Below are 10954 nucleotides of genomic sequence, written 5' to 3' on the forward strand. Positions count from 1 at the left end.
CCAAAGGTTTTCCAATGTTCTTTAGACTTTTAATGTTATGTAATGTTCTTGTCTTTTTTTAAAGGCAAATGTTTCCCAACCAAATAAGTCCTAGAATGTTTTTAGAAATAAAATATTCAGGGATTGGGAAATTTGATAATAAAAATAAAATATAAATGAAAAGAAATCTATATCACTGAAAACTGTTCTTGCAGATACTTTTTTCTGCTGCCCGACCATGACATTTTCCCATGAATAGGTAGTAATAGGAAGGTTTTGAGTGATAACCAAATAATAAGAATCCATAGCATATTATTGCATATTACTGAACTTTTATTTGCTCCTGAGTTTAGAGAAGAATAGGGAGCATACGTTTGTAAGGATGGCCCATAATATAAAGCATTTTATTTCCAACCCACCAATCCAGACTTTCGCAGATGTCTGCGCATACGAGTATTGCCGAAATAGCCAGACAGGTTTGGATCAGTGAGTGAATTGTAAGTCGCCAGGGGGCTGAAAATAAAAACAACATTATAACTATGATTTGTCATAATGCAAACTAATGCCTGTCTAAGAAATAAGAATAGAAAAATACTTATATAAGCACACAATTCTTGTTTATTCTGAATCTGGCGAAATGAACTCAAAACATTTACGACAAGTCATGTCTGATACTGTATAATCAGTTATGAGTGCCGGTAGAGCTAATACATGGAAATACAAACAACTGTTTAGTCTTATCATTTGAAAACTAAAATGTATACCCAAGTTCATTTTTCTTTTTCCATGGCAATACCAAATCATGTTGAATTGGCCTAAATGATGCCATTTTCGATGAAACATCCATTGTTATTTCACAAACAAAATACTTAATAAATTTTTAATGACAGTATATCTATCCAGGTCTGTTAAAAATCACTAATAAAATTCATATATTATCATGCATGAATCACAAATTCAATCATGACTGATATCCAAACAAATAAAAAACAATAAGTCACTTTTAACAAGATTGTTTCCTTGGCAACCAGACAGTAATAATTATTGTATTCTTCACTAAGTAGAAATGTTCAAGCAGTCATTATCACATTGTTTTCAACATAAATCAATCTTAAAACACAACAGTGATGCAAAATTGTGCAATAAACATCATTCTTATCCATATTTCATAGCATTGAATTTGTATAGCTCTAAAGAAATAAATGAAACTCAACACTGAATACTATCACTGAAGCTTTGTGTAAAAGAAGAATGTTACACAAAACAATCGCTAAGTATGGTCTGTCTGACACTGTCCTATCAAACATTATGTCTTATTAATACAGACATATTCATAATATCATTATCAAACAAACTGTAAAGCTGATAAACCAATATTTGCAAACAAAGTAATGAGTTCAAAAATGATCCTAGCAATGAGTGGGAGATTCAAGAGCTATGTGCAGTACAAGAAAGGAGTAATAAATGTCTTTATCATAAAGAACATTGTATTGGAGATTGATGAAAAATACATGAAACAAACTGAAAAAGAGACTGATGCAAAGATCAAGGGGCATCACTCCTGATATTTTATCCAGAGTAATAATTGTGCAACCACTGTTAAACATATACAGGACGTGTGCATCAAGACTCTAATACATGAAATAGTTTTTGTGAGGTACAGGATTAATTTTCTTAGAATTGTATGGCAAACATCGTTCTTCAACATCTTACATTAATATCTTACAATAGATGGCTTTTTCTAAAAAAGCATAATATGTCATTAATTGAATTCAATTGTATAAAACTTACGTAGTACAAAGTTAAATGAATATTCAAAAGATATTACACTCTGTGTATTTAAAAAATAACTATTAACAATGTTATTTCAAATATTCAATGTTCCCCGTGCCAAAAAACCTTCGCTAAAGCGTCACAAAACGATGCTAAAAACTTCGCAAAACGATGCGGTATTGGCCAAGCTTTCTAATATATAAAAGCTCAGCTTTTTGGACATAAAAGCGCAGCTCTTCGCAAAAGCTGTGTTTTTTTAACGCAATAGCTGTGTTTTTTTGTTTGAAAAAGCGCAGCTTTTGCAAAGCTTCTTCCTTTTTTGTTTGAAATAGTGAAGCTTTTGTGAAGCTTTGTGCAGTATTGGCCAAAAAGCGCAGCTATTCGCAAAAGCTGCGCTTTTTGCTTGAAATAGCAAAGCTATTGCGAAAAAAGCTGCGCCTTTTCAGGCCAATACCGCACAAAGCTTCGCAAAAGCTTTGCTTTTTCAAGCAATAAGCGCAGCTTTTGCAAATAGCTGCGCTTTTTGAGCCAATACAGCAGAAAGCTTCGCAAAAGCTGCGTTTTTCTAGCAAAAAGCACAGCTCTTCGCAAAAGCTGCGCTGTTTTGGCCAATACTGCAGAAAGCTTCGCAACAGCTGTGCTTTTTGTGGCATAAAAACGCAGCTCTTCTCAAAAGCTTCTTTTTTTTCCATTCAACCCTCTAATACTATAGGGGATAAAAAGCCTCAGACTGGTGTAACAAAAAACTTTTAATAAAATATATATCATATATACATCAATGCCAAGTTTATGACTAGTTCCCACATGATATGAATAAATATCCCATTGATACCTGTGTATAAACTTCCCCAATAAAGAATAAAAACAAAACATTATGACCTTTTATTGCTGTATTAAAATGTGAAATTGTTGAATACCATTTTTTTTTCACTGATACTTTAGTCTCTATTAAACCACATGAAAGCATATTCTAATTTTTTGAAATCAATATTTATACTTAATATTGTTTATTTTTGTTTAGATCTTCTAATTATTTACACCATTAGTTGGTGTAGAGGCATACCTTTCAGTATGATACCTAAATTGTAAACTATTTTTTTAAACTGTCAACTACATAGTAAAACAAGAAAAACTAGCCTTTTATGAGTTATCGTCGGGAAACCGTTTTTCTATTTTTAGTAACAGTGACCTTGACCTTGGCCCCACCAGCCCCAATATCGAACTTGACCTCTATCTCTGATGTTACACCTGTGTACCAAAAATTGTTCAAATCTGTCTAGCCTTTCATGAGTTATCGTCCGGAAACCATTTTGCCCCAATATTGAACTTGACCTGTATCTTCTGATGTTACACCTGTGTACCAAAAATTGTTCAAATCTGTCAAGCCTTTCATGATTTATCGTCCGGAAACCGTTTTTCTATTTCTAGTAACAGTGACCTTGACCTTGGCCCCACCAGCCCCAATATTGAACTTGACCTGTATCTTCTGATGTTACACCTGTGTACCAAAAATTGTTCAAATCTGTCTAGCCTTTCATGAGTTATCGTCCGGAAACAGTTTTTCTATTTTTAGTAACAGTGACCTTGACCTTGGCCCCACCAGCTCCAATATCGAACTTGACCTGTATCTTCTGATGTTACACCTGTGTACCAAAAAAATTGTTCAAATCTGTCAAGCCTTTCATGATTTATCGTCCGGAAACCATTTTTCTATTTTTAGTAACAATGAACTTGACCTGTATCTTCTTAGGTTACACCTGTGTACCAAAAATTGTTCAAATCTGTCGAGCCTTTCATGAGTTATCGTCCGGAAACCGTTTTTCTATTTTTAGTAACAGTGACCTTGACCTTGGCCCCACCAGCCCCAATATCGAACTTGACCTGTATCTTCTTATGTTACACCTGTGTACCAAAAACTGTTCAAATATGTCAAGCCTTTCATGAGTTATCGTCCGGAAACCATTTTTCTTTTTTTAGTAACAGTGACCTTGACCTTGGCCCCACCAGCCCCAATATCGAACTTGACCTGTATCTTCTGATGTTACACCTGTGTACCAAAATTTTTTCAAAATTATCTGTCTAGCCTTTCATGAGTTATCGTCGGGAAACCATGAAAACCGACAGACAGACCGACAGACAGACCGACCGACCGACAAGCTCACTCCTATATACCCCCTCAAACTTGGTTTGTGGGGGTATAATGACTTTTTCCATACTCTGCCTTATGTTGCCTTTTTGTTAAATTTAGAGGTTCCTAACAGCTCTGTTTATTACACAGTGTGAACTACCAGATTGTTAATTAATACTTTACATAATTGATCAATCCAATTTTCAATATCTGGTAGGCCATCTGGCAGATGGCAGTTTTATTACCCCTTTGAAAACAACACTGATTCTTATCAGATGTACATTTAATGGAAAAACATTCTGTAAATTTTGATAGATATTCTGTTAAGGGTAAAAACAAGAAATCAATGAGTTTTAAAACTATATCTTATAAATTTCATTGTATTTTTATGAGCTGGATATCATTTTGAAATATAAGTCCAACATGTTTAAGAAAATAGTCACTGAGGTTATTAAGTAATTGATAAACAACTAAAATAAGTATAAGATCAGAATATTATAAGAAATCACCTGAGTATTGCATGTCATCTTTTACAAAACATCAAATGATTGGATTGTTATTCCAAATCATAGTCCATGTTCATCTGATCTTATGATAGTTATATCATAAATTTAATATCATTAATTTATCCCTTTAATTATCAATGGTTGTTATTTGTGTAATTCCTTTAAAAACATCCAACCCTTCCTGCTGAAATCCCAACAAAATGGCCGCCCCTATTTCAAATTTGGTTCTGAGATTCTGATTGGTTGTTGTACAAATATGGCTTATCATGGGAATGGCTTATGCACAAAGTATTAAGATCTATGATGATAACATGTATAGAAATTAAAGTAATATGAATTCTGTGAATATTCAGTTGAATGCAATTAATAACTGTTTATTTTGTAAGTGTATTATTTTGCATTGATTTATTAAAAATATCCTTTTTTATTTTATTTTGAATCATTAATTGATAATTCATTTATTCATCCAGTCATTTAAAAGTAACTAAATTAATTAATGAATTAATTAATGAATGAATGAATGAATGATGAATGAATGAATGAATGAATGAATGAATGAATGAATGAATGAATGAATGAATGAATGAATGAATGAATGAATGAATGAATGAATGAATGAATGAATTAATTAATTCATTCATTTATTATTCATTCATTCAATCACTAATCAATCAACTAACCAATCAATCAATCCACCAGTTAATCAATCAATACATCAGTAAATCAATCAAACATTCACATTCATTCATCATTCATTCATTCATTTATGCAAGCAATCAATCAATCAACCAATCAATCAATCAATCAATCAATCAATCAATCAATCATTCATTCATTCATTCATTCATTCATTCATCCATGTATTGTTTTATTTTTGGATTCAACCCTTTTTTCCATATTTCATTCATTCATCAAGAGATTGAATACTTCATTCAATCAGGAATAGAATGTATGAATTTGATGAATGACTGAATATTTTTTTTATGTTATTGTAGATTTACACATGGATAAACTAAAACAATTGAATTACTGCTGATAAAAGAAATTCTTAACTTGAACATGAATTATTATAATTGAGATGAAATGCAGAATTTTTAAAAGAAAAAATTCTTCAGCTAAGAAAAAGCACCTATTATTTTATAATACACTTAAAACGCAAAAAAGTGCACCTACAAAACAAAAGATAAAAAAAATAAGCTTTGTCATTTCTTTTAAAGCTTCGTCTTTGGTTGAAAAGCTTTGTCTTTTCCAATAAATATTGGCCATCTTAAATTTCAAAAAGAGGAAGCTTTTTATGCAAAAGACGAAGCTTTTATGTTAAAGACGAAGCTTTTGTTTAAGGAAAATATGGCTTAAACAAAAAGACGAAGCTATTTTTCAAAAGACGAAGGTTTAGCGAAGCTTTTTTACTAAAAGCAAACCTTTCATACAAAATGGGAACCTTTTGAAAAAAGCGAAGAAAAAGCACAGCTTTTGCGAAGCTTTTGAAAAAAAGCGCAGCTTTGGAAAAAAAGCGCAGCTTTAGCGAAGAAATAGCTTCGCTAAAGCTGCGCTTTTTATGAAGCTTCGTTTTTATTTGGCACCGGTCATGTTATGTTCATATTCAACAAATTGAAAAATGGTTACTACCGGTATATATTTATTACCAAAACCTTCTTGGTTTTTATCCCCAAAGTCTATGGTTTTTATTCTGATCAGTCAGAAAATGTACAAATCGATTTATTACTTAAATCCAAGCTTTACTGTTGTTGTGAATTCGATAATGGGAGGAAATAAGTTTAAAGCCAAATGGGAGAATTTGGTGATTTTGAGCTTTAAACTTAGGGCCAAATGGGAGAATTTGGTGATTTTGAGCTTTAAACTTAGGGCCAAATGGGAGAATTTGGTGATTTTGAGCTTTAAACTTAGAGCCAAATGGGAGAATTTGGTGATTTTGAGCTTTAAACTTAGAGCCAAATGGGAGAATTTGGTGATTTTGAACGTTTAAATTAGCAACTGGAAGAATTTGGTGATTTTGAGCTTTAAACTTAGAGCCAAATGGGAGAATTTGGTGATTTTGAGGGTTTAACTTAGGCACTGGGAGAATTTGGTGATTTTGAGCATTAAACATTAGGTCAAATAGGAGCAATTTCTTCTTGGCTTTTATTTATTATCTTACAAGACTGGTTTTTGGGCATGCTAAAGAAGCACATTAATTCCATTTCAAACCCCAACAAAAATCTTGACAACAATGTCCAGATCTTTTATCGTTACTGTGTTGGTATATTACTATATTTTTGCAAACACCAATGAAGCAATAAAAAAAGTGATCCTTTAAATGTACTTTGCATACATTTATGTGATATCTTTAAAAACATTCAAAACAATATTGTGTTATGAAGAAATTAAAATTAAAACAGTACATGAAAGCTTTACTGAGTGCAGGACAGGATCAATACCCTGTTATTTGTTTTGGTCATGGAAAAATAATGCCTTTATATAGTTCATCTTAATTAACTGTGTACCACTTGAGTAGAGCAAATAATTCCAAACCTAGTCTGTTCACATTGCAGTCAACTTATCAAGCATTACAATTCATACAGCTAACTCATATGAATAAAGGTCCTTTCATGAGTCTTTGAGAACATTAACATATAAGATAGGGATTTAACAATGTGTGGGATTGTAAAAAAATGTTCAATAACCCTCAAACATTGGTGATATAATCACAGGCATTGGTGAAATAATCACCATTGACCTTTCAGTAACAGCAAAAGATTCAGATCAAACTTATTATAAATTATTACTTGATTGGACCTAAAATAAATGGCTCTTTCTAAAAGATTGTCAAGAACCTCCCCCCAAAAAACAACAACAACAACTCCTTAATGATGAATGTCACTTGTATCTGTCCTTTATTCCACTACATTGGTAACATTGGTAATTCGTAAAAGTCTGTGGGGGCTTGTTTATCATGCCTTTGTTCCACTACATTGGTAACATTAGTAATTTGTGAAAGTCTGTGGGGGCTTGTTTATCATGCCTTTGTTCCACTACATTGGTAACATTGGTTATTCGTGAAAGTCTGTGGGGGCTTGTTTATCATGCCTTTGTTCCACTACATTGGTAACATTGGTAATTCGTGAAAGTCTGTGGGGGCTTGTTTATCATGCCTTTGTTCCACTACGTTGGTAACATTGGTAATTCGTGAAATTCTGTGGGGGCTTGTTTATCATGCCTTTGTTCCACTACATTGGTAAATCGTGAAAGTCTGTGGGGGCTTGTTTATCATACCTTTGTTCCAATACATTGGTAATTCGTGAAAGTCTGTGGGGGCTTGTTTATCATGCCTTTGTTTCACTACATTGGTAACATTGGTAATTCGTGAAAGTCTGTGGGGGCTTGTTTATCATGCCTTTGTTCCACTACATTGGTAAATCGTGAAAGTCTGTGGGGGCTTGTTTATCATGCCTTTGTTCCACTACATTGGTAATTCGTGAAAGTCTGTGGGGGCTTGTTTATCATGCCTTTGTTCCACTACATTGGTAAATCGTGAAAGTCTGTGGGGGCTTGTTTATCATGCCTTTGTTCCACTACATTGGTAAATCGTGAAAGTCTGTGGGGGCTTGTTTATCATGCCTTTGTTCCACTACATTGGTAAATCGTGAAAGTCTGTGGGGGCTTGTTTATCATGCCTTTGTTCCACTACATTGGTAACATTGGTAATTCGTAAAAGTCTGTGGGGGCTTGTTTATCATGCCTTTGTTCCACTACATTGGTAACATTGGTAAATCGTGAAAGTCTGTGGGGGCTTGTTTATCATGCCTTTGTTCCACTACATTGGTAAATCGTGAAAGTCTGTGGGGGCTTGTTTATCATGCCTTTGTTCCACTACATTGGTAACATTGGTAATTCGTAAAAGTCTGTGGGGGCTTGTTTATCATGCCTTTGTTCCACTACATTGGTAACATTGGTAATTCGTGAAAGTCTGTGGGGGCTTGTTTATCATGCCTTTGTTCCACTACATTGGTAAATCGTGAAAGTCTGTGGGGGCTTGTTTATCATGCCTTTGTTCCACTACATTGGTAAATCATGAAAGTCTGTGGGGGCTTGTTTATCATGCCTTTGTTCCACTACATTGGTAATTCGTGAAAGTCTGTGGGGGCTTGTTTATCATGCCTTTGTTCCACTACATTGGTAACATTGGTAATTCGTGAAAGTCTGTGGGGGCTTGTTTATCATGCCTTTGTTCCACTACATTGGTAAATTGTGAAAGTCTGTGGGGGCTTGTTTATCATGCCTTTGTTCCACCACATTGGTAACATTGGTAATTTGTGCAAGTCCGTGGCAAGGCCATCATTCAAGGTAGGGACATGGGTCTTGCACACAACATGTTGTATATATATGCAAAACAATCCTCCAGTACATGACAAAGTTACAGTCCAGAAACGACCCCTATTCTTTATGTAAATATATAGTATGCAACATTCCATTTAGTGTGATGTTGTCCTTTGGGGTAGGGATGTGCCAGGTTATTTCAAAATCACACCTTCCGTGACGAGGTTGAATGAAAAATTACGGATGGATGGTCCGATATTAATATACCTAAATGTACCTTCAGGGAAATAAATATAAATCAATATTTCATAATGCATAACCTTTCATTATGGCAAGTTCTTTGATATAAATTGTTTGGGGAACATGAGGGGTATATAGAAGCCTTATCAGAGATTTCTTTAAAAGTTTAAACTTTATTTCTTTTACTTGCTGTAAAGACAGTTATTTTCATTTATAAATGCTTAGACACATTCCTTATCATGATGTGCAACTGTTTAGTTTATGTTATGTGGGACAGGAGTCCCAGAGAAAACCCACTTGTCAGGCGTGGGGACCAGAAACCAAAATCACATATGGCAATTAAACACAGGACGTATCGGTGATTGCTAACCAGATTACCATCCTTGAATGTTGAAAGCTTTAATTTTGGTGAATATTGCATTGAGTGAAAACATTGGCATTTCAAACATGGCATTTCAACCAGTGCAAGAATGTGCTCATTACTTAAATTTGTAATGCGTCTGTTTCCATCACTTTAGTAGACCCAGTCCACTGATGTCAATTGCATTTCATAATTTGTCTGATTTGGACAGTTCCAAATTTCACTTCGTTTAAATGAAATTTATTGTTTATTTACGTTGATATTCTTTGAAATTTAATGTTCACATGCTCAAGAAAACCAAGTAACATAATAAGCATTTTGGGGTAAATTTTACAAATGTATCTAATAAGTAGGTCTTGGGTATCTTTTGAATGAATGAAAATGCAATTTATGTAAGAATAAAAAATAACTACATTATATATAGGAAAGGATCGAAAAAACTGATTAAACTTTTTTTGAGTATAGAACCTGAGCATAATTAAACTAAGAAAACAATAAATATCTATTTATATACATATGTCATTCTCTTCTTGCAACATAATTATCATAAAGTGCAATAAACAATTTTGTTTGTTATATTCTGAATACTCATGCTGGACCTGTATGGTTGGTACACTATATTAAAGTAAACCTGGGAGTGCGGGAACACTCGCACTGCACTCTTAGCAACTGAGCTATCTTAGCCAGGGCGTAATGGTTCCTAACCAACACACACTACACTCCTTCCCACATAATTAATAAAGCTGATGAAGGCACTCTTGCCTTTTCCTGATGACAGCAGTAAAGCAAATCTATGAGGAAAAGTTCGCTGGATGTGGAGCTCGAACCCACAATCGTAGAAACACAAGCACAGCTATCTAACCAACTGAGCTAACAAGGAAGCTGGTTCTTAACCGCACACACTTCAATATACAGTGTGTATTTTAAGACCGTAACTTTACATGAACTGTGGTCATTTCGAAACCTTTCCCTTTCGTAACTGCTCAAACTTGGTAAATTCAAGACTGTTGTATTAGTTACATGTGTTATTACCATCAATTGGTCATATCGTTTCTGTTTGCCAAAATGTTGCAAACATGATTGGCACAATTATCACCTCCTTTAGTGGTTACAATATGACAAATTTATTTCTTAACGTTTACTTATTGACTAACATGACTGTTACAAATTGACCAAGAACAGCCCTTACAAAAGGGAAACGTTACGAAGTTACCAGATCCCCTTCTTGGTACTGGGTCTTATTGACAACTATGATGATGTATGAAATATTTATTTTGAACAGATACACTTTACTCATTACATTTGTTTATAACGGTAACAATTGTTCAAGAATATATGGACAAACAATGCCAATTAACAGAAACATTGAACATACCCATCGTGAATGTGACTCATTTTTCTTGCTTCTGTGATCGTTCTTCACGATAAATAAATTTTACAGGGGACAACACGATTTTCACGCCTTAGGGTATGTTATTCCATTGCTATATTGTTCAAACGGAGTATATTTCCTAGAAAATTAGCCACTGTTCGGAACAAAATTTGTTGACACGACCAGTTCGTCGTCCAGGTAAGTCACGTGACCAAACAAGTCGTCACTGCAGGTGCGCGGACTGGTAATGCTTGACTTGACATCGGAAAGCGCAGGTC

At 34.1% G+C, this 10954-nt stretch overlaps 1 protein-coding gene across 8 annotated transcripts in view; it reads right to left on the reverse strand.

The window, feature by feature from the left end:
• The window catches only part of LOC128205969 (glutamate-rich protein 3-like), an 82101-nt gene extending 71211 nt beyond the window's left edge, over positions 1-10890 (reverse strand). For all 8 annotated transcript variants that reach the window (XR_008256355.1, XM_052908065.1, XM_052908066.1 and 5 more), the window contains exons 1-2: positions 10680-10890; positions 399-492 (exon numbers count right to left, since the gene is read on the reverse strand). Coding sequence is in view for 7 of the 8 variants with exons in the window: in XM_052908065.1 (XP_052764025.1) it covers positions 399-492; positions 10680-10699 (114 nt within the window). In the remaining variant the exon portion in view is untranslated. The remainder of the gene's footprint in view (positions 1-398; positions 493-10679) is intronic.
• Positions 10891-10954: the final 64 nt, after the last annotated feature.

Source organism: Mya arenaria, chromosome 10 (genome assembly GCF_026914265.1).
Source record: "Mya arenaria isolate MELC-2E11 chromosome 10, ASM2691426v1".
Classification (NCBI taxonomy): Eukaryota; Metazoa; Mollusca; class Bivalvia; order Myida; family Myidae; genus Mya; species Mya arenaria.